General features: G+C 64.6%; 1 protein-coding gene across 1 annotated transcript; it reads right to left on the reverse strand.

Moving 5' to 3' along the window:
• Window positions 1-447: 447 nt before the first annotated feature.
• LOC119715397 (uncharacterized) lies at window positions 448-19937 on the reverse strand. The gene is made up of 23 exons (XM_072030018.1): window positions 19416-19937; window positions 19195-19317; window positions 18090-18254; window positions 17715-17861; window positions 17080-17628; window positions 16224-16352; window positions 15492-15617; window positions 15288-15413; window positions 14699-14818; window positions 14501-14626; window positions 14293-14418; window positions 13523-13645; window positions 13307-13438; window positions 11718-11849; window positions 8363-8494; window positions 6789-6917; window positions 6388-6710; window positions 5758-5823; window positions 5144-5272; window positions 3645-3794; window positions 2050-2092; window positions 1815-1958; window positions 448-850 (listed from the first exon to the last, which is right to left on the reverse strand). The coding sequence occupies exons 1-23, from the start codon at window positions 19918-19920 to the stop codon at window positions 708-710; spliced, it is 3888 nt and encodes a 1295-aa protein (XP_071886119.1). The 5' UTR covers window positions 19921-19937; the 3' UTR covers window positions 448-707.
• Between the last annotated feature and the right edge of the window lie 3998 nt (window positions 19938-23935).

Below are 23935 nucleotides of genomic sequence, written 5' to 3' on the forward strand. Positions count from 1 at the left end.
GGTTGGGGGTCCCAGACGCATGGGGGGGGGGGGTCCCAGACACATGGGGGGGGTCCCAGACACATGGGGGGGGTCCCAGGTCCAATAGGGGGGTTCCCGGTCCCATTGGGGGGTCACAGACCCATGGGGGGGGGGGGTCACAGCACCATTGGGGTGGGGATCCTGATCCCATTGGGGGGGGTCCCCAAACCCATGGAGGGGTCCCAGACACATGGGGGGCTCCCAGTCCCATTGGGGGGGGCAGACACATTGAGGGGGGGAGCAGATACATGGGGGGGGTCCCAGTCCCACTGGGGGGCGTCCCAAACCCATAGAGGGGTCCCAGTCCCAAGTAGAGGGGTCCAGACTCATGAGGGGGGGGTCCCATTTGGGGTCCCAGTCCCTGTGACACCACAGCCCCCCCCCCACCCGACCCTATTAGGATGAAAGAACTCCCCCCCCCCCAGCTCATTTTATAGAAAACCTTTATTCTGTAAAAATTGGGGGGGAAGTGAGGGGGGGCTCACATGGACGGGGGGGGAGGGAGCGGGGGGCCGGGCACCCCCATGGGCACCCCCAGGAGCCCCCCCCCCACCTCACCCCACAGCGGGCGGGGGGGGGATGCCGGACGGTGCCCCCCAGTGTCTCTCCATCCCCCCCCCCCCCCAGCTCCGATATATACAGACAATAAATACAGGGCCCCCCCCCCGGGATGGGGAGGGGGGGGCTCAGGCCGGGGGGCGCGCGGGGACGCAGCGGGGGGGTCCCTGCGCCAGGACAGAGCCGGGGGGGCAGAGGCAGCGGAAGGAGCCGGGGGTGTTGAGGCAGCGCCCCCCCCGGCACAGGGCGGCCTCCGAGCACTCGTCGAGGTCTGCGGGGAAAAGGGGGGGGGTCAGGGGGGGTCGGGGAGGGGGATTAAGGGGGGTTGGGGGGGATTTGGGGTGGGATTGGGGTGGGATTGGGGGGTTTTGGGGGGATTGGGGGAGATTGGGGGGGGAATGGGGTGGGATTTGGGGTGGGATTGGGGTGGGATTAGGATGGGTTTGTGTTGGGATGGGAAGGGATTTGGGGTGGGACTGAGATTGGTTGGGATTTGGGGCGGGATTGGGATTTAGTTGGGATTTGGGGTGGGATTGGGATTGGATTTGGGGTCGGACTGGGGTGGGAAGGGGTTGCAGATGGGATTGGGGGGGGTGGGGATGGGATTGGGGTGGGATTGGGATTGGGGGTATGGAATGGGCATGGGATCGGGATTTGGGGTAGGATTGGGGTAGGATTTGGGGTTGGATTAGGGTGGGATTGGGGGTTGGATTAAAGTGGGATTGGGGATGGGATGGGGTGGGATTTGGTCTGGGACTGGGGTTTGGGATGGGATGGGATTGGGATGGGAACAGGCTGGGATTATGCCGGGATCAGGCCGGAATCAGGCCGGAATCAGGCCGGGATTAGGCCAGGATTAGGCTGGGATCAGGCCGGGATCAGGCCGGGATTAGGCCTGGATTATGCCAGATTAGGCCGGGACTAGGCCGGGATTATGAAGGAATTAGGACGGGATCAGGCCGGGATTATTCCGGGATCAGGCCGGGATTAGGCCGGGATTATGCCGGGACTAGGCCGGATTAGGCCGGGATTAGGCCGGATTAGGCCGGATTAGGCTGGGATTAGGCCGGATTAGGCCGTATTATGCCGGGATTATGCCGGGACTAGGCCGGATTAGGCCGGATTAGGCCGGGATTATGCCGGAATCAGGCCGGGATTATGCCGGGACTAGGCCGGGACTAGGCCGGATTAGGCCGGATTAGGCCGGATTAGGCCGGGATTAGGCCGTGTCTCACCCACGCAGGCCACGCGTGCCGCGTCCAGCCGGTAGCCGGGGTCGCAGGCGCAGGTGAAGCCCTGGGGCACCCGCACGCAGTGCCCATGCTCGCAGCCGCTCAGCACCCCGCACAGCTCCGGCGGCAGCGCCTCGTCCCGGGGGTCTGCGGGGGGGGGTCCCCGTCAGCCCCCTCCCCATAAGAAAAACAAAATCCCCCCCCAAAACCCCTCAATCCCGCCCCCCCCCAAACTCACCATCCTCGCTGGCTCGCCCCGGCCGCTCGGCCACACCATGGGGCTGGAAGAGCCACGGGGGGGGGTCCTGGGGGGCGCTGGGGGGGCTGCGGGGCCGGGAGGAGCGGGGGGGGCCCCGGCGGGACCCCTCGAAATCCTCCAAGTCCTCGTAGCGGGGGGGGGCGGCGTAAAGGGCGTCCCCGCGGGGGTCGTAGCCCCCCCCCAGCCCATAGGGGTCGTAGTCGGCGCGCAGCCCCGGGGGGGGCAGGCGGGGGCCCGGACCCCCAAAGGGGAGGGGGCCGTAGGGCAGCCCGTAGTGGGGGGGGTATTCGGGGCCGTATTCGTAGGGGGGGCCCAGCCCCGGGCCGGGGGGGCGCAGGACGTTGCAGAGGAACTCGAAGTCATCTGGGGGGGGGGGGGGGGGAGAAAAAAAAATGGGGGGGGGGGCAGGTTGTGGGGTGGGGTCCTAAAAATTGGGGATGCTAAGGGGGGGGGTGTAAAGAGGTGGGGGGGGCACTGTTATATGGGGGGTGCCCAAGGGGTCTCCATTAGGGGGGGGGCGTTGTGGGGTGGTGGGAGGGGTTCCCATTATTGGGGGGGGCAAAGGGGTCCCTGTTATGGGGGGGGTCCAAGGGGTCCCAATCATGGGGGGGGTGTCTAAGGGGGACCCACTCTGGGGGGTGCCCATGGGGTCCCCATTATGGGGGTCTGGGGGGGGTCCCTATTGCTGGGGTAGGAGGGGGGCAGGGTGGGGGTCCCCCTGTGTGGGGTCTTGGGGACATGGGGACATGGGGACATGGGTATAGGGGATGGGGGGGTCGTGGGCATGGGAGGGGGCATGGGGACGTGGGCATGGGGGGGGGGACAGGGACATGGGGGGACATGGGGACACAGGGATGTGAGGCTATAGGGCCTTAGGGACATGGGGACATGGGGACAAGGGGACAAGGGGCCGTAGGGGACACGGGTGCATGGCAACATGAGGCTATGGGGCCACGTGGCTGTGGGGTCATGGGGATGTGGGGACACGGGGACATGGGGACATGGAGACACGGGGACATGGGGACGTGGGGACACGGGGACATGGGGACACAGTGAGGTGGGGACATGGGGAGGTGATGTGGGATGTGGGGAGACAATGGGGGACACTGGGATGAAGGGATGTGGGACATGGGGACATGGGGACACGGGGATATGGTGACGTGGGACAGGGGGATGTGGGACAAGGGGAGGCGACGTGGGACATGGGGACACAGGGACACGGGGATTTGGGGACATGGGGGATACAGCGCCATGGGGATATGGGGACACAGGATGTGGGGACACGGTGACGTGGGACATCAGGATGTGGGACATGGGGACACGGGGACACGGGGATTTGGGGACATGGGGGATACAGCGCCATGGGGGTATGGGGACACAGGACGTGGGGACACGGTGACGTGGGACATCAGGATGTGGGACATGGGGACACGGGGGGGGCATCAGGGGACAGTGCCGGGACACGGGGATGGGGGGCCACGGGGACATAGGGCAGGGATATGGGGACACGTGGGGACAGGGCGACACGGGGGGGGTGACGGTGACACGGGGGGGGTGACAGGGGGTGGCCTCACCCATGGCGCGGGTGTCGTTGGTGACGCAGCGGCGCTGGGAGCCGTCCAGCACCAGGGGGGGGGCGCAGGAGCAGAAGTAGGAGCCCACCGTGTTGACGCAGCGGCCCCCGATGCACGGCTCCGCGTCCTCGTCCTGGCACTCGTCGTTATCTGGGGGGGGGGCGGTGGTGGTCGGCAAGGGGGTGGGGGGCACGGGGGGGGGGGCTGGAAGGGGGCTCGGGGGGCTGAGGGCAGGGTGCTTGGGGTGCGAGTAGGGTGCTCGGGGTGCAGACAGGGTGCAGGCAGGGTGCTGAGGGTGCAGGGAGGGTGCACTCAGGGCACAAGTTGGGTGCTCAGGGTGCAGGTATTGTGCAGGGAGGGTGCACTCAGAGCACAATTAGGGTGCTCAGGGTGCAGGTAGGGCACGCTCAGGGTGCTCAGGGTGCTGGCTGGGTGCTGGAAGGGTGTGGGCAGGGTGCTCAGGGTGTGAGCTGGGTGCAGGCAGGGTGCTCAGGGTGCAGTCAGGGTGCACTCAGAGCACAATTAGGGTGCTCAGGGTGCAGGCAGGGTGCTGGCAGGGCACAAGTTGGGTGCTCAGGGTGCAAGTAGGGTGCACTCAGGGCATAAGTTGGGTGCTCAGGGTGCTGGCTGGGTGCTGGCAGGGTGCTCAGGGTGCAGGCAGGGTGCAAGTAGGGTGCTCAGGGTGCAGGTAGAGCGCACTCAGGGCATAAGTTGGGTGCTCAGGGTGCAGACAGGGCACGCTCAGGGTGCTCAGGATGCAAGTTGGGTGCTCAGGGTGCTGGCTGGGTGCAGGCAGGGTGCTCAGGGTGCAGGTAGGGTGCTGGCAGGGCACAAGTTGGGTGCTCAGGGTGCAAAGAGGGTGCTCAGGGTGCAGCCAGGGTGCTCTTAGGGTGCTTTCTGGGTACAGGTTGTGTGCTCAGGGTGCAGGTAGGGAGCTCAGCGTGCTGGCTGGGTGCTCAGGGTGCTCTCAGGGTGCAAGTAGGGTGCAGGCAGGGTGCAAGTAGGGCGCACTCAGGGCACAATTAGGGTGCTCAGGGTGCAGGTAGGGCGCACTCAGGGTGCAGTCAGGGCACAAGTCGGGTGCTCAGGGTGCAAAGAGGGTGCTCAGGGTGCACTCAGGGCACAATTAGGGTGCTCAGGGTGCTCAGGGTGCAGGCAGGGTGCACCCAGGGCACAATTAGGGTGCTGAGGTCAGGGTGCTGGGGGTGCTGGGGGTGCTGGGGGTGCTGGCAGGGTGCTCAGGGTGCTGAGGGCAGGGTGCTCAAGGTGCGAGTAGGGTGCTCGGGGTGCACAGGGTGCTCTTAGGGTGCAGTCAGGGTGCAAGTAGGGTGCTCTCAGGGTGCAGGCAGGGTGCTCAGGGTGCTCAGGATGCAAGTAGGGTGCTCAGGGTGCAGGCAGGGTGCACCCAGGGCACAAGTAGGGTGCTGGGGGTGCTGAGGTCAGGGTGCTGGGGGTGCTGGGGGGGTGCTGGGGGGGTGCTGGGGGTGCTGGGTGCTCACCCACGCACTGCAGGTGCTCCTGCTCGTAGTAGTAGCCGCTGGGGCAGTAGCAGCTGAAGCCGGGGGCGGCGTTGATGCAGACCCCCCCCCGGCACAGCTGCGGCGCGAACACCCGGCACTCGTCCACATCTGGGGGGTAAGGGGGTAAGGGGGGGGGCGACGTCAGGGGGAGGGTCCTCGGAATTGGGGGGGGCACCCCCGAAACGGGGGAGCCCCTATATAGGAGGGGAACCCCAAAATAGGGGGGGTATTGCCCCAAAATAGGCGGGATGCACCCAAAAGGGGAGGGGCGTAACCCCACAAAATAGGGGGGGCATCCCCAAATTGAGGGGGCACCCTGAAAAATGGGGACATCCCCAAAATGGGAGGGGTGAGTCCCCCAAATGGGGGCCATTCCCAAATTAGGGGGGGTGAGTCCCCAAAATGGGGGGCATCCCATAAATGGGGGAGCCCCAAAACAGGGGTGGCATCCCCAAAATGGGGGGGCATCCCCAACATTGGGGAACCGCTAAATACAGGGGGGAGCCCCTGAGTAGGGGGGGGAGTCCCTAAACGGAGGGAGCCCCCAAATGGGGGGGGCCCCATCGCTGTGCCCCCCCCGCGGCCGCACTGACCTGCTGCTGAGCCCTGGGGCCCCGTGGTCTGGCCGGTCCCGTGGGGGCAGAGGGCTCGGTGCTCGGCTTGGGGGGGGGGGACAGAGGTGTCACCCCCCCTGCACCTTGGCACCATCCTGACCCCATCCTCATCCCATCCCCATCCCATCCCCATTCCATCCCAGTCCCAATCCCAATCTATCTCAATCCCATCACCAACCCCATCCCAATTCCATCTCCACCCCCCCAATCCTATCCCAATCCCATCCCAATCCTAATCCTATCTCCATCCCAATCCCATCCCATCCCAGTCCCAATTGCAACTCCAATCCCATCGCCATCCCATCCCATCCCAAATCGCATCCCATCCCACTCCACTCCAATCCCAATCCCATCCCATCCCATCCCAGTCCTATCCCCATCCCTTCCCATCCCAGTCCCAATCCCCATCCCCATCCCCATCCCCATCCCCATCCCCATCCCCATCCCCATCCCCATCCCCATCCCCATCCCCATCCCCATCCCCATCCCTATCCCCGTCCCCATCCCCAATCCCAATCCCCATCCCCAATCCCACTCCCACCCCAATCCCTTCCCACCCCACGCCATCCCCAATCCCCTCCCCCCCCCATAGCGTCCCCATGTCCCCACCGGTTCCAGGCGTGGGGCACGGCCTCGGGGGGGGGCAGCGGACCCCCCAGGCGCCCCCCACGCTGCAGCAGCACTGCTGCCGGCTGACGTTGGGCGCCAGCACCCCGCAGGCGGGGCTGAAGCACGCCGCCAAGCCCGGGGGGGCTTCCACGGCTCCGGGGGGGGCCGGAGGAGTGGGGTCGCTGGGGGGGGTCCCCCGCACGTCCCCGTCACCGGATCGAACTCGTGCCCCCCGTCGGGGCAGAGGCAGAGGAAGGAGCCGTCCACGTTCTCGCAGCGCGCCGCCCCGCACACCCCCGGCAGCGTCGCGCACTCGTCCACGTCTGGGGGGGAAACACGAAGGGGGGGGGCTCAGTGTCACTCTGGGTGTCCCCCCCCTGCTGTCCCCGCTGTCCCCGTACCCTGGCAGTGGTGGCCGTGCCGGGCGGCCTCGTAGCCCTGGTGGCAGGCGCACTGGAAGGAGCCGGGGAGGTTGTGGCAGGCGGCGTGGGGGCCGCAGCGGGACCCCCCCTCGGCGCACTCGTCCTCGTCTGCAAGCGGGGAGGTGACGTTTTTTTGGGGGGAGGGGGCGGTGGGGACATTGGGGGGGGGAGCGTGGAGCCGTCCCCCAAAAGCTCAGCCCCATGGGGGGGTCCCCACTGTCCCCCGATGGTCCCTGCTCTCCGTCTCCATCCTGACCCCATGGAGAAGCCCCCCTGCACCTCGACCCCATTGGCTTGTCCCCAGTGGCCCCATTGGCTTGTCCCCAATGTCCCCCATCGTTTTGTCCCCATTATCTCCCGTGGTGTTGTCCCTGATGTCCCCTGCTGCCCATCCCCATCCTGACCCCATAGAGAAGTCCCCCTGCACCTCGACCCCATTGGCTTGTCCCCAGCATCCCCGTTGTTTTTTCCATGTCCCCCATAGCTTTGTCCCTATTGTGCCCCATTGGCTTGTCCCTGATGTCCCCCATGCCATGGCCCCTGCTGTCCGTCCCCCTCCTAACCCCATGGAGAAATCCCCCTGCCCCTAAACCCCATAGTGGTGTCCCCGCTGTCCCCTAGGGCAGGGTCAGCTCAGCCTCTCCGTACCCCCATCCCCATCCCCGTGCCCCAGTCCCTGTCCCCATGGCCCCATCCCCGTCCCCATGGCCCCATCCCCATCCCCATGGCCCTGTCCCCGTCCCCATGGCCTCATCCCCATCCCCATGGCCTCATCCCCATCCCCATGGCCCCATCCCCGTCCCCATGGCCCCATCCCCATCCCCATGGCCCCATCCCCATCCCCATGGCCCCATCCCCGTTCCAATGGCCCCATCCCCGTCCCCATGGCCCTGTCCCCATCCCCATGCCCCATCCCCATCCCCATGGCCCCATCCCCGTTCCCATGGCCCCATCCCCATCCCCATGGCCCCATCCCCATCCCCATGGCCCCGTCCCCATCCCCATGGCCTCATCCCCATCCCCATGGCCCCATCCCCGTCCCCATGGCCCCATCCCCGTCCCCATGGCCCTGTCCCCATCCCCATGGCCCTGTCCCCATCCCCATGGCCCCATCCCCATCCCCATGGCCCCGGCCCCGTCCCCATGGCCTCATCCCCGTCCCCATGGCCCCACCCCCGTCCCCATGGCCCTGTCCCCATCCCCATGCCCCATCCCCATCCCCATGCCCCATCCCCATCCCCATGGCCCCATCCCCGTTCCCATGGCCCCATCCCCATCCCCATGGCCCCATCCCCATCCCCATGGCCCCGTCCCCATCCCCATGGCCCCATCCCCATCCCCATGGCCCTGTCCCCATCCCCATGGCCTCATCCCCATCCCCATGGCCCCATCCCCGTCCCCATGGCCCCGTCCCCATCCCCATGGCCTCATCCCCGTCCCCATGGCCCCATCCCCATCCCCATGGCCCCGTCCCCATCCCCATGGCCTCATCCCCATCCCCATGGCCCCATCCCCATCCTCATGGCCCTGTCCCCGTCCCCATGGCCCCGTACCCTCACACCCCCTGCCGTCCCGGGGCCGGTAGCCGGGCTGGCAGGGGGGCACGCAGCGGTAGGATCCGGGCAGGTTCTCGCAGCGCTCGGCCCCACACAACTCGGCCCCATGCTCCTGGCACTCGTCCACATCTGCGGGGACACCGGGGGGACCCCAAGCATGGGGGGGGGACAAGGTTGGGTGGGGGGTGATGGGGACCACGGCCCCGGGCAGGATGAGCCCCGTGCGCATCACAGCCCTGTGTGCGGGTTCCCATCCCTGTCCCAGTCCCCATCCTCGTCCCGTTCTGGTCCCTGGACCTGTCTCCATTCCCATCCCATCCCCAACCCCATCCCAATCTCACCCTAATCCCATCCCAATCCCATCCCAATCTCACCCCCTATTTTCATCCATTATTGGTCTCCATCTCCATCCCCATCCCAATCCTGTTCCAATCCCACCCCCATCCCCATTCCAAACCCATTCCATCCCCATCCCAGTCCCAGTCCCAGTCGCAGTCCCAGTCTCAGTCCCAGTCTCAGTCCCAGTCCCAGTCGCAGTCCCAGTCCCAGTCCCAGTCCCAGTCCCAGTCTCAGTCCCAGTCCCAGTCCCAGTCCCAGTCCCTATTTTCATCCATTATTAGTCTCCATTTCCATCCCCACCCCAATCCCATCCCCATCCCATCCCATCCCATCCCAACCCATCCCATCCCCACCCCAATCCCCTCCCATCCCCCTCCCATCCCCATCCCAATCTCACCCCAATCCCATCCCCTCCCATCCCCACCCCAATCCCCTCCCATCCCCTCCCATCCCCATCCCCATCCCAGTCCCAGTCCCAGTCCCAGTCCCAGTCCCAGTCCCAGTCCCAGTCCCAGTCCCAGTCCCAGTCCCAGTCCCTATTTTCATCCATTATTAGTCTCCATTTCCATCCCCACCCCAATCCCAATCCCATCCCCATCCCATCCCCATCCCATCCCCATCCCAATCCCACCCCAATCCCATCCCCTCCCATCCCCATCCCATCCCCACCCCAATCCCACCCCAATCCCATCCCCTCCCATCCCCATCCTAGTCCCAGTCCCTAAACCCATCCACTATCGGTCTCTATCCCCATCCCCATCCCCAATCCCCATCCCCATCCCCATCCCCATCCCCATCCTCAATCCCCATCCCCATCCCCATCCCCAATCCCATCCCCATCCCCAATCCCATCCCCAATCCCATCCCCAATCCCATCCCCAATCCCATCCTCAATCCCCATCCCCATCCCCATCCCCAATCCCAATCCCCATCCCCAATCCCACTCCCACCCCAATCCCTTCCCACCCCACGCCATCCCCAATCCCCTCCCCCCCCCATAGCGTCCCCATGTCCCCACCGGTTCCAGGCGTGGGGCACGGCCTCGGGGGGGGGCAGCGGACCCCCCAGGCGCCCCCCACGCTGCAGCAGCACTGCTGCCGGCTGACGTTGGGCGCCAGCACCCCGCAGGCGGGGCTGAAGCACGCCGCCAAGCCCGGGGGGGCTTCCACGGCTCCGGGGGGGGCCGGAGGAGTGGGGTCGCTGGGGGGGGTCCCCCGCACGTCCCCGTCACCGGATCGAACTCGTGCCCCCCGTCGGGGCAGAGGCAGAGGAAGGAGCCGTCCACGTTCTCGCAGCGCGCCGCCCCGCACACCCCCGGCAGCGTCGCGCACTCGTCCACGTCTGGGGGGGAAACACGAAGGGGGGGGGCTCAGTGTCACTCTGGGTGTCCCCCCCCTGCTGTCCCCGCTGTCCCCGTACCCTGGCAGTGGTGGCCGTGCCGGGCGGCCTCGTAGCCCTGGTGGCAGGCGCACTGGAAGGAGCCGGGGAGGTTGTGGCAGGCGGCGTGGGGGCCGCAGCGGGACCCCCCCTCGGCGCACTCGTCCTCGTCTGCAAGCGGGGAGGTGACGTTTTTTTGGGGGGAGGGGGCGGTGGGGACATTGGGGGGGGGAGCGTGGAGCCGTCCCCCAAAAGCTCAGCCCCATGGGGGGGTCCCCACTGTCCCCCGATGGTCCCTGCTCTCCGTCTCCATCCTGACCCCATGGAGAAGCCCCCCTGCACCTCGACCCCATTGGCTTGTCCCCAGTGGCCCCATTGGCTTGTCCCCAATGTCCCCCATCGTTTTGTCCCCATTATCTCCCGTGGTGTTGTCCCTGATGTCCCCTGCTGCCCATCCCCATCCTGACCCCATAGAGAAGTCCCCCTGCACCTCGACCCCATTGGCTTGTCCCCAGCATCCCCGTTGTTTTTTCCATGTCCCCCATAGCTTTGTCCCTATTGTGCCCCATTGGCTTGTCCCTGATGTCCCCCATGCCATGGCCCCTGCTGTCCGTCCCCCTCCTAACCCCATGGAGAAATCCCCCTGCCCCTAAACCCCATAGTGGTGTCCCCGCTGTCCCCTAGGGCAGGGTCAGCTCAGCCTCTCCGTACCCCCATCCCCATCCCCGTGCCCCAGTCCCTGTCCCCATGGCCCCATCCCCGTCCCCATGGCCCCATCCCCATCCCCATGGCCCTGTCCCCGTCCCCATGGCCTCATCCCCATCCCCATGGCCTCATCCCCATCCCCATGGCCCCATCCCCGTCCCCATGGCCCCATCCCCATCCCCATGGCCCCATCCCCATCCCCATGGCCCCATCCCCATCCCCATGGCCCCATCCCCGTTCCAATGGCCCCATCCCCGTCCCCATGGCCCTGTCCCCATCCCCATGCCCCATCCCCATCCCCATGGCCCCATCCCCGTTCCCATGGCCCCATCCCCATCCCCATGGCCCCATCCCCATCCCCATGGCCCCGTCCCCATCCCCATGGCCTCATCCCCATCCCCATGGCCCCATCCCCGTCCCCATGGCCCCATCCCCGTCCCCATGGCCCTGTCCCCATCCCCATGGCCCTGTCCCCATCCCCATGGCCCCATCCCCATCCCCATGGCCCCGTCCCCGTCCCCATGGCCTCATCCCCGTCCCCATGGCCCCACCCCCGTCCCCATGGCCCTGTCCCCATCCCCATGCCCCATCCCCATCCCCATGCCCCATCCCCATCCCCATGGCCCCATCCCCGTTCCCATGGCCCCATCCCCATCCCCATGGCCCCATCCCCATCCCCATGGCCCCGTCCCCATCCCCATGGCCCCATCCCCATCCCCATGGCCCTGTCCCCATCCCCATGGCCTCATCCCCATCCCCATGGCCCCATCCCCGTCCCCATGGCCCCGTCCCCATCCCCATGGCCTCATCCCCGTCCCCATGGCCCCATCCCCATCCCCATGGCCCCGTCCCCATCCCCATGGCCTCATCCCCATCCCCATGGCCCCATCCCCATCCTCATGGCCCTGTCCCCGTCCCCATGGCCCCGTACCCTCACACCCCCTGCCGTCCCGGGGCCGGTAGCCGGGCTGGCAGGGGGGCACGCAGCGGTAGGATCCGGGCAGGTTCTCGCAGCGCTCGGCCCCACACAACTCGGCCCCATGCTCCTGGCACTCGTCCACATCTGCGGGGACACCGGGGGGACCCCAAGCATGGGGGGGGGACAAGGTTGGGTGGGGGGTGATGGGGACCACGGCCCCGGGCAGGATGAGCCCCGTGCGCATCACAGCCCTGTGTGCGGGTTCCCATCCCTGTCCCAGTCCCCATCCTCGTCCCGTTCTGGTCCCTGGACCTGTCTCCATTCCCATCCCATCCCCAACCCCATCCCAATCTCACCCTAATCCCATCCCAATCCCATCCCAATCTCACCCCCTATTTTCATCCATTATTGGTCTCCATCTCCATCCCCATCCCAATCCTGTTCCAATCCCACCCCCATCCCCATTCCAAACCCATTCCATCCCCATCCCAGTCCCAGTCCCAGTCGCAGTCCCAGTCTCAGTCCCAGTCTCAGTCCCAGTCCCAGTCGCAGTCCCAGTCCCAGTCCCAGTCCCAGTCTCAGTCCCAGTCCCAGTCCCAGTCCCAGTCCCTATTTTCATCCATTATTAGTCTCCATTTCCATCCCCACCCCAATCCCATCCCCATCCCATCCCATCCCATCCCAACCCATCCCATCCCCACCCCAATCCCCTCCCATCCCCCTCCCATCCCCATCCCAATCTCACCCCAATCCCATCCCCTCCCATCCCCACCCCAATCCCCTCCCATCCCCTCCCATCCCCATCCCCATCCCAGTCCCAGTCCCAGTCCCAGTCCCAGTCCCAGTCCCAGTCCCAGTCCCAGTCCCAGTCCCTATTTTCATCCATTATTAGTCTCCATTTCCATCCCCACCCCAATCCCAATCCCATCCCCATCCCATCCCCATCCCATCCCCATCCCAATCCCACCCCAATCCCATCCCCTCCCATCCCCATCCCATCCCCACCCCAATCCCACCCCAATCCCATCCCCTCCCATCCCCATCCTAGTCCCAGTCCCTAAACCCATCCACTATCGGTCTCTATCTCCATCCCCACCCCAATCCCAACCCCAACCCCAATCCCAATCCCCACCCCCATCCCCATCCCCAATCCCAATCCCCAATCCCCCATCCCCAATCCCAATCCCCAATCCCCCATCCCCATCCCCATCCCCATCCCATCCCCACCCCAATCTCCTCCCATCCCCATCCCCATCCCATCCCAATCCCATCCCAATCCCATCCCAATCCCCTCCCATCCCCACCCCAATCCCCTCCCATCCCCATCCCAATCCCACCCCAATCCCATCCCCTCCCATCCCCATCCCAATCCCAGTCCCTAAACCCATCCACTATTGGTCTCTATCTCCATCCCCAACCCAACCCCTACCCCAACCCCAACCCCAACCCCAATCCCAATCCCAATCCCAATCCCTATCCCAACCCCAACCCCAACCCCAACCCCAATCCCAATCCCAATCCCAATCCCAATCCCAACCCCAACCCCAACCCCAACCCCAACCCCAACCCCAATCCCAATCCCAATCCCAATCCCCGCTCACCCTCACACCCCCCGCCGTCCCGGGGCCGGTAGCCGTGCTGGCAGGCGGGCACGCAGCGGTAGGATCCGGGCAAGTTCTCGCAGCGCTCAGCCCCACACAACTCGGCCCCGTGCTCCTGGCACTCGTCCACATCTGCGGGGACAGGGCCACCCTCACCGCCAGCCCCAGGGTGGGGGGCACCCAAAATCCCCCCCCCCCAACCCCCCAGCCCCTCACCGTGGCACTGGGCCCGCTCGGCGTCGGTGCGGAAGCCGGCGGGGCAGTGGCACTCGAAGGCGCCGTCGGTGTTGGCGCAGCGGCCGCCCCGGCACACGTCCCCGCGCTGGCACTCGTCCACGTCTGGGGGGGGACACGGGGTGAGGACGGGGGGGACATGGGCATGGGGTGGACGTGGGTACAGGGGGGGGACACGGGGGCAGGGGGGATACGGGGAAAGAGGGGGACACAAGGGGCTGGTGGCACCCCGTGGTACCCGGATGCGTGGGTGGGTGGTGGAGGGGTGGGGTGGGATGGGATGGGACTGGGGTGGGATTGGGATTGGGATGGAAATGGGGATGGGGTGGAAAAGGGATGGGATGGGATTGGGGTGGGATTGGGATTGGGGTGGAAAAAGGGTAGGATGGGGATGGGATTGGGGTGGGATGGGGATGGGATTGGGATGGGGATGGGGACTGGGGTGGGAATGGGGATGGGATGGAGACAGAGATGGGATGGGGGTTGGGATTGGGGTGGGATGGGATGGGGACAGGGAGAGACATTGGGATGGGATAGGATGGGGATGGGATTGGGATGGGGATAGGATTGGGATTGGATGGGGACATGGATAGGCACGGGGATGGGATTGAGTAGATTAACTGGGACTAAAAAACCGCAACTGGAATAGAAACCACAATGAGAATGGGGACTGCAATGGGACCGGGATGGGTATGGGGACGGGGACAGGGACAGGGACAGGGACAGGGACCGGGACCATGCCGGGCTCTGACCAACGCATGCGGTGCCCTCGGGGGTGCTGGCATAGCCCTGGGCGCAGAGGCAGCTGTAGGAGCCCTCGGTGTTGAGGCACTCGCCGTGGGGGAAGCAGAAGTCGCCCTCCAGGCACTCGTTGACATCTGTGGGCAGATGGGGGCCGTGGGGGGGCCGTCGGGTGTGGGGGGGACACGGCACCATCCCCACGCCGCCCCCACCACTCACCCGCGCATGGCGCGCCGCCGGCACCCACCCGGTATCCGCGCCGGCACTGGCAGTGGAAGGAGCCCTCGGTGTTACTGCAGCGGCCGTGGGGACCGCAGGGCGAGCCCGTGGCGCACTCGTCCACGTCTAGGGGGTGGCACAATTAAGGGTTGGCCCCCCCCTCGGGGGGACAGGGGGGACGTGGGGGGACGCGGGTACCTGCGCAGCGCCCATGGCGCAGCTCGAAGCCGTCGCGGCACGGCCGGCACTGGAAGGAGCCCGGCGTGTTGGCGCACTCCTGGCCGGGGCAGGCCAGGTGGTTCTCGCACTCGTCGATGTCTGCGCGGCACGGAGAGGGGGCGGCGGTGGTGGCACCGCGGGGAGGGCGTGGGTGGTGGCACCACGGACGGGGACACCACGGATGGGGACACCACAGATGGGGACACCACGTATTGGGAGGTTATGGATGGGTTCACCATGGATGGGGACACCATGGATGGGGACACCACGTATTGGGAGGTTATGGATGGGTTCACCATGGATGTTTAACCCTGTGGCTGGCAACACTATGGCATGGTGACCCCATGGCTGCTGACCCCATAGATGTTGAGTTCTTGGATGGTGGCGTTATGGCACGGTGACCCCATGGATGGTGACCCCATGAACGATGACCCCATGGGTGTTGAACACGCAGATGGTGTCCCCATACCCTTGGTGTCCCCATACCCTTGGTGTCCCCACACCCCGGTGTCCCCACACCCAGTGTCCCCACAGCCCGGTGTCCCCACACCCCGGTGTCCCCGCTCACCCTGGCACTGTCCCGTGGGCGTGCTGGCCTGGTAGCCGGCCGGGCAGACGCAGCGGTAGCCACCGGGCAAGTTCTCGCAGCGGCTCTGGGCGCAGGGCGAGGGGCTCTGGGCGCATTCATCCACATCTACGGGGACACGGCCACCTCAGCCCCATCCCCGTTGTCCCCATTGTCCCCCTCTGTCCCCCCCCCGTCCCTGCTGACCTTGGCAGTCGGTGCCGCCGGGGCCGGGCCGGTAGCCGGGGCCGCAGACGCAGCGGAAGCTCCCCACCGTGTTCTCGCAGCGGCCGGGGGCGCAGGGCCGGGGGCTGCGCCGGCACTCGTCCACGTCTGGGCAGGCGGGGGGACGGACGGCAATGGGGACAGACGGACGGACAGGAGCGGGGACGGATGGAGAGGTGGGTGGGAGGGAAGGGGGAGAGGGGAGTGGGGAGGTGGGTGAGCGGGGAAATGGGGGCAGGGGGAAATGGGGGCACGGGGAGGTGGGGGCATGGAGAGATGGGTGGGTGCGTGGGGAAACGGGTGCATGGGGAAATGGGGGCAGGGGGAAATTGGGGCTTGGAGAGGTGGGTGCACGGGGAGGTGGGTGCACAAGGAAGTGGATAGATGGGGAAATGGGTGCACGGAGAAATGGGTGGGTACATGAGGAGGTGGGTGCATGGGGAAATAGGTGGGTGCATGGGGAGGTGGGCGCATGGGGAAATGGGTGCAGAAGGAAATGGGTGCGTGAGGAAATGGGTGCATGAGGAAATGGGTGGCTGCACGGGGAAATAGGTGCACGGGGAAACGGGTGAGTGCATGGGGAGGTGGGTGCATGGGGAAACAGGTGCACAGGGAGGTGGGTGCACAGGGAAATGGGCGCACGGGGAAATGAGTGCAGGGGGAGGTGGGTGCACGGGGACATGGGTGCCCAGGGAGGGGCCGGGCGCCGCTCACCGATGCAGTGGGTGCCCTGGGTGCTGAGCCAGAAGCCGGGGTGGCACAGGCAGGTGTAGCCGCCCTGGCGCGGGACGCAGCGCCCGGGGCCGCAGATCCGCGGGTTCCGCTCGCACACGCTGCCGGCGGCTGCAAGCGGGCACACGTGAGTAACACATGTGTGTGCAAACGGGCAGGCGTGCAGCTGTGCACACCTGTGCAAACATGCACGCATGCACACTGTGCACGTGTGCGCAATCAAGCATGCATGCAACTGTGGACATGTGTGCAAATAGGCATACAGGACACGTGCACACGTGTAGGCGTGTGTAAGTAGGCATTGTGCACACGTGTGTAAGCAGGCATGCATGTAGCCGTGCACACGTGTGCAAATAGTCATGCATGCAAACCGTGCACACGTGCACAATATATTTAGCTGTGCATGCATGAGATGCACACGTGCTACTGCAACTGCATGCAGCTGGGCAAGCCTGCAATGGTGTGCACACGTGTAACACGCACGTGTGTAACTGTGCACGCCTATAACTGTGCACAAATGAGACTGAATAAATGCAAATTGCACACATAACTGCTTGCACATGTAACTGAGCACACGTGCACATGCAACTGCACACATGCAGCCATGCAAGCATGCAACCATGCACAAGTGCACAGCCACATGCACACACGTGTGACCTTGCACGCCTGTGCTGAGATGTGTATGTGCAACGGCGCAGTGCGTAACCACACGTGCAAAAAATAAAATAAAATGCACGCACACAGCTGCACACAGTGCAACCCTGCGCACATCTGCAACCATGCATGCGTGCAACGGTGCACACACGTGTGCAGCCGTGCACAAGTGCCCCAGCCCTACCTGGTGCCAGACCCTCCGGGCCGGGTGGCGTGGGGAGGGGTCCCAGCAGCCCCAGGGTGGGTTGAGGCACGATGACAACCTCGGGGGCTGGTGGTGGCACCTCGGGGATGCGCGGTGGCACCTCGGGGACGCGTTGTGGCACCTCGGGGACATCTGGTGGCACCTCGGGGACACGTTGTGGCGCCTCAGGGACCCGCTGTGGAACCTTGGGGACATGTGGCACCTCAGGGACATGCGGTGGTGCCTCAGGGACACGTGGTGGCACATCAGGGACATGTGGTGACACCTCGGGGACACGTGGTGGTACCTCGGGAATGCGTTGTGGCACCTCGGGGACACGTGGTGGCACATCGGGGACCCGTGGTGGCACCTCGGGGACACGCGGTGGCACGTGTGGGACGCGTGGTGGCACCTGGGGGACGCGTTGTGGCACGTGTGGGACGCGTGGTGGCACCTCGGGGACGCGTTGTGGCACCTTGGGGACCTGCGGTGGCACCTCGGGGACAGGCGGTGACCTGCTGGGGGGCGGCCGACCGGGGCGCCAGCGAACTGTGGGGCAGAGCAATGGGGTGAGGGGGGGTCCTGGCAGCCGGGGGGGGTGGGGGGGGACAAAGCGGGGGGGACAAGGGGCTCACGGGCGGCGGTCCCAGCTGGGGAGGGGACACGGGGACGCCCCAGGGGGACACGGGGCAGGTCCTGGCCCAGGTAGCGGGTGTTGTAGTGCAGGTCGGAGGCCGAGTAGTGGTAGCCGGGGCCGGCGGGGCAGATCTCCTTGAACCCCTCTGCAATTGAAGGGGGGGGAGGGGGTGTCAAAATGGACCCCCCCCAAAAAAAATTACCCCCCTCCCCCAAAAAAAACCCCCCTCCAAAGGGTGAGCCCGTGGCTTTGGGTGCAAATCCCATGAAACGGAGGCTCCCCAAAGGGGTTTTTTTTTTTGGGGGGGGGTCCGCCCTAAAGGGTTTTTTTTGGGGGGATCCCAAGGGGTTGGGGGGGTCCCGGGGGGACTCACCGGAGCTGAAGGGGGGGCAGCGCTGGCACGCCGGCCCCCAGGCCTTGCCCACGCGGCTGCAGCAGCAGATCTGGCGGGTGATGTTGCGCAGGGTGGGCAGCGCGCAGCGCCCCTCCCGCAGCACCCGGTAACACGGCCCCTGCGCCTCCGAGATCACCTGGTGGGCTGGGGGGGGGGGGCGGGGGGGTGGTACCGGTCACCCTAATCCCAATCCCAATCCCAATCCCAGTCCTAGTCCTGGTCGTAACCCCAATCCCAATCCCAACCCCAATTCCAATCCCAACCCCAATTCCAATCCCAATCCCAATCCCAATCCCAATCCCAGTCCTAGTCCTGGTCCTAACCCCAATCCCAATCCCAATCCCAATCCCAACCCCAAAACCCCAATCCCAATCCCAATCCCAATCCCAATCCCAGTCCTAGTCCTGGTCCTAACCCCAATCCCATTTCATCCTGTTCCCATCCCAATCCCACCTCATCCTACTCCATCCCCATCCCACCCCAATCCTTTCCCCTTCCTCTTCCCTTCCCTATCCCCTCCCAATCCCAATCCCAATCCCAATCCCAATCCCTATTCCATTTCAGACCACCCCCATCCCCATCCCATCCCCATCCCCTCCCAATCCCAACTCCAACTCCAATCCCAACCCCTACTCCCTCCTCACCCCATCCCCATCCACATCCCAACCACAATCCCAATCCCAACCCTAATCCCAATTCCAACCCCAATCCCAATCCCTACCACAATTCCAGGCCCTGCCCCGACCTCAACCCCAACCCCAATTCCAATTCCAATCCCAATCCCAGCCCCAGCCCCAACCCCAATCCCAACCCCAACCTCACCCCCAATCCCAGCCCCAACCCCAGCCCCAACCCCAATCCCAATCCCAACCTCACCCCCAATCCCAATCCCAATCCCACCCCCAATCCCATCCCGATCCCAACCCCAATCCCAATCCCAACCCCAACCCCAACCCCAGCCCCAACCCCAACCCCAATCCCAATCCCAATCCCAATCCCAACCCCAACCCCAACCCCACCCATAATCCCAACCCCAACCCCACCCCCAACCCCACCCCCAATCCCATCCCGATCCCGATCCCACAGATGCAGCTGCTCCGGGACGAGTCCAGGATGAAGCCCTCGTGGCAGAGGCAGGCGAAGCTGCCCCGGGTGTTGGTGCAGAGCCCGTTCTTGCAGAACCCCCCCTCCTGGCACTCATCCACATCTGGGGGGGGGATGCACACACACAGGGTGGGGGTCAGCACCCCAAAACCCCCCCCATCCCCTTTTAACCCCCCCAAAAATAAATCTCCCCAAACTCACCCACGCAGGAGCCGTTGGCGCGGCGGAAACCTTTGGGGCAGGGGTGCTGCCCCACGGCGGGGGGGTTCGCTGCAAATGGGGGGGAGGGCGGGGGGGACAAAGTGAGCCCCCCCCCCACACCGCAGAACCCCCCCCAACCCCATAACCCCCAAAAAAACCCCGCTGCCTTACGGGGGTCGGCGTCACAGGGCTGGCACTCGTGCACCTCCCAGGCCACGCCGGCCCCCCGGCAGCAGACGTCCTGGGTGCGCAGACCGGGCAGGGGTGAGCTGCACTGCACGGGGCGGGGGGGTCGGGGGGCGCCGGGACCCCCCCCGTGTCCCCATGTCCCCCCCCAGGTCCCCATGTCCCCACCTGGATCCCCAGGTCCCCCTCCGTGTCCCCACCACGTCCCCAGCCCCACATCCTCGGCCACCTCCCCGTGCTCACGGTGCCATCCCCATGTCCCCACCCCAATGTCCCCATCCCCATGTCCCCATCCCCATCCCAATGTCCCCATCCCCATGTCCCCATCCCCACCCCAATGTCCCCATCCCCATCCCAATGTCCCCACCCCAATGTCCCCACCCCAATGTCCCCATCCCCATGTCCCCATCCCCACCCCAATGTCCCCATCCCCATCCCAATGTCCCCACCCCAATGTCCCCACCCCAATGTCCCCATCCCCATGTCCCCATCCCCACCCCAATGTCCCCATCCCCATCCCAATGTCCCCACCCCAATGTCCCCATCCCCATGTCCCCATCCCCACCCCAATGTCCCCATCCCCATGTCCCCATCCCAATGTCCCCATCCCTGTCCCCATGTCCCCATCCCCGCCCCCAAGTCCCCATCCCCATCCCCATGTCCCCCATCTCCCCAGGCACAACTTGTGGCCATTTCCTCAAGTCCTATCATTAGTTATCTGAGAAAAGAGGCTGACCCCCTCCTCATCACAACCTCCCTTCAGGAAGTTGTAGAGTACAATGAGGTCTCCCCTGAGCCTCCACTTCCGCAGACCAACCACCCCCAGCTCCCTCAGCCGCTCCTCACAGGACTTGTGCCCCAGGCCCTTCCCCAGCTTTGTAGCCCTGCTCTGGGCACACTCCAGGGCCTCGATGTCCTTCTGGTACTGAGGGGCCCAAAGCTGAGCACAGCACCTGAGGGGCGGCCTCACCATGTAATACACAATAAATGTTTGTTCATTGTCTTTTGTATTATAAAAACAAGGAGTTCCGTTTGAGGAGCAGGAGTTGCAAAAGCTCCCTGCTGAAGTAAGGAGCTGTATAATACTTGGCTAGACACTATGAAAATTCTTTTGCTTAATGTAACAAAAAAGAGAACCCCCTCCCCTTCTCTCCTTCTGCATCTCAGTTGCCTCTTTCGTTCAAAGACCCTGCTGCAAAGCTCATGTAACCATCTCCTGATAAGTTGTTAAACTACTGTATCAACATCCTGCCTTCCTGTCTCACGCTGGGCCAACATGACCAACTAAAAAAAGAAGTTGAACCACAACGCCGAGGAAGACTAGGGCCTTCATCTTCACGACCACCAGAGGGACAGAGACGACCCCCTAGCAACAGCGCGCGCAGTCGCAGAATATACCAGGATGTGCTGTGTAATCCCGGAATTACCAAGATATAAAAAGGGACCCTGGGGGGGGTGAGGTGCGTGCCGTTGGTGGAGCCGAGACTCCGTTGCCGCCCAGCGCTGTTTTGCTTGCTGTTGCTTACTCAATAACTTCCTTTCTATTATTAATGCAATGCTCTCTGAAAATTAATTAAGGGGGCAACTTATAACACTGGGGAGCTCTGCTTGGGCATGGCTGGTGCGGCTGGTGGCGAAAGTGGGGTGGCTGGCGGGCAGCCTGCGATGGCAACCGATTGCGTTGCCCTTCACGGGCACCAGGCCTTGCAGCTGCCCCTGAGCAGCTCCTCTGAGAAGGATCCAGCGCTGAAGCATCTCACAGTGCTGGGAGCTCCCTTCACATCGGCCACACTAATGCTGAAATTCCTCCTGTCCTCCTCCCTGCCAGGCGTCCAGCCAGGTGCGGGAGCACTCCATCTGCCTCTTCCAAACCGTGGTGGAGGCTGTGCTGCGGCAAAGGAAGAAGGAAATGAAGAGGACGGTGCACAGGAGCCTTCTCCCACTCTACTTTCACATGAGAGACCAGAGTGAGAGCGTAGCAAAGGTACAGATCTCAGAGCTGAGCAGTTATGTGGGCAAGGGTGTGCTGATGCCACAGGGTTGCTCTGGGGGATCACAGAATTTCTAGGTTGGAAGAGACCTCAAGTTCATCGAGTCCAGCCTCTGATCTCTTGCTGTGATCTCTGGGATCTCTCTCATTGTGAGCTGCCTCCGATGGTGGCTGTCCCGTGGCCTTGCCTTGGCCACTGAACCCAGTGCACGCTGCCCCCCACCACAGCCTCCCATAACGCGCTGGGAAAGGCTCGCAGCCCTGCCAAGAGGAGGGGACAGAGGGTCTCCTTCCCAAGGCTGTGCTGCTACCTCCCAACCTCTGCTGCTCCGCAGGCCTCTGGGGAAGCTCTCGCCGTGGCTGCAGAGTTTCTGCGACGCAAGGAGCTGAAGCGCTTGGCCCAGACAGAACAGACGCAGAGGATCGGGGAGTGCTTGGTAAGGACCCAACTTGGTTTGCCCCAGCTGGGCAAACGCGCCCGGCCAGAGCCCGCTGCCTGCAGCCGCATCCTCGCTCCCTTCCTGCCAGCACAGAGCCCCAGGGGGCTCTTCTGCAGGCCCCTCTGCCCTCCCTGCCCCCAGGATGCTGGAGGAGACCCTGGAGAGGGTGTGCAAGCCCCGTGACCCTGCGTTCTCTCTCTCTCCAGCTGCAGCAGGACAGAGGCAGAGTAGAAGAATACCTGCAGCAGAGCCAGCCCTACCTGCAGGCCACTCAGACCCTTGTGCGACTTGAGGCCGTCAGATTCATTGGTGAGCCCAGCCCCTGGGTCCCTCTTGGGGCAGCCTTTGGCAGCCCCAGGCACTGCCCTGTTGCCCCCAGAGCCCCCCGACTGGGCCCTTGCTCCAGGGTGCAGGAGGGGGCACAGCCTGGCTGGCCAGGCCAGGGGCTGCGCTGCTGGGAGCGTGCTGGGGAGCGGGGCTCTGATGGGGTCTCTGTGTCTAGGTCTTGCTGCGCGCTACTGCAAGGACCAGAGCAAGGAGAAGCTGAATGAAATCCTCAGCGGTGAGTGAGGGCAGTGGGGGGTGTGCTGGGGCTGGGGGGACAGCGGCAGAGGCCCCCGTGCCTTGCCCTGCTCCAGGGAAATGCTTCGGGGCGGAGGAGCAATGCAGCCATAGGAACGAGGGAGAGGAGACGGGGTAGCCTGTGGTGTCAGGGAATGGCCTCCCAGCCTGGAGCTGGGCAGTGCCGCTGAAAGGGTTGAGTGTCCCTGAGGAAGAGTCAGGGGAAAGGGCAGTAAGGCTGACAGAAGGTGGGAGCCTGTTGTAGAGCACGCAACCAGGACGAAGAGGGAGATGAGACAGCCTACAAGCAGCTAGGAGCAGGGTCACGATCGCTAGCCCTTGCTCTCATGGGGAAGCACAATAGCGAGAGGAAAGAGTCCAGGAGATTCCTGGAGTCTGTGAATCCTCCCATGGGATGGAGGCAGGTGGTGAGGGAACGAGCTTGTGAAGGTGCCCCACTTGACCTGTGGTGCGCAGGTGGGGAAGGACTGGTGGCTGCATTTGGGACATTGCTGAGCAGCAGCTTTCAACGGATTCCTTTGTCCCTCCTGCTCCTCCTGGCCTGGGGAAGAGTCGAGTGGGGCTGGCATGCTCTGCAGGGGATGCCTGGGGATCTCTGCAAGGAGTGGGTTTTCATCTCTGCTCTTCTTTCTTTTGCAGTCCTCCAGCCTTCAGAGGAAGACCCGGAACCCATGGTCCGTTCCCTGGCAGTTCAAACCATCCTGATCCTGGTGTCAAGGCATACCGCAACGTCAGGACGGAGATTTCCACTGCCGTGTTGCCGCTAGCCCCGCAGCAGTCCTCAAAAGAGCAATATATATATTTAATAGAACTAGGTTGTTGTCTCGTTATTCCAGCAGCTCCTTCACAGTGACTCGGTGCCATGACGCTGAGCTAACTTGGAGGCCACCAAGGACCCTGAGAAGTTCCCTCTGTTCCCCTGAGAAGGCAACTTCCTTGTGAGGGGAACAGAGGGCCCTATTTGTTAGCCTGACCCTACCCGTAGGGAAGTCTGCTGCCTCCCTGGGGCTAGGGTCATGGACGTTGCCAGAAAGCTTCCCAACCTGGTTTTCCCCTCTGATTACTATCGTCTTTTGATAGTCCAGGCCGGCAGTGATAATACTGAAGACAGAAGCCTGAAGACTATCAAGCGGGACTTTAGGGGACTGGGACGGGTAGTGGATGGAGTGGGAGTTCAGGTGGTGTTTTTGTCCACCCCTACAGTGGCAGGGAGGGGTACAGAGAGGACTCACGACTCACTGGGATCCAGCAACTGCAACTCCTTCTTGCTGTCCTCTGTCAAACCTCTGTTCTCTACCACTAAGCTGTCCTCTGCTGGTCTC

Source organism: Anas platyrhynchos, chromosome 33 (genome assembly GCF_047663525.1).
Source record: "Anas platyrhynchos isolate ZD024472 breed Pekin duck chromosome 33, IASCAAS_PekinDuck_T2T, whole genome shotgun sequence".
Lineage (NCBI taxonomy): Eukaryota > Metazoa > Chordata > Aves > Anseriformes > Anatidae > Anas > Anas platyrhynchos.

Coding starts and splice junctions, on each gene's coding strand:
- LOC119715397 (XM_072030018.1), bottom strand. CDS start 19,920: ATGGGGATGGGGACATTGGGATGGGGATGGGGACATGGGGATGGGGAC. Junction 18,255..19,194: donor GTCCCGGAGCAGCTGCATCT/GTGGGATCGGGA, acceptor CCCCCCCCCCAG/CCCACCAGGTGATCTCGGAG. Junction 3,795..5,143: donor GGAGCACCTGCAGTGCGTGG/GTGAGCACCCAG, acceptor CCCCCCCCCCAG/ATAACGACGAGTGCCAGGAC.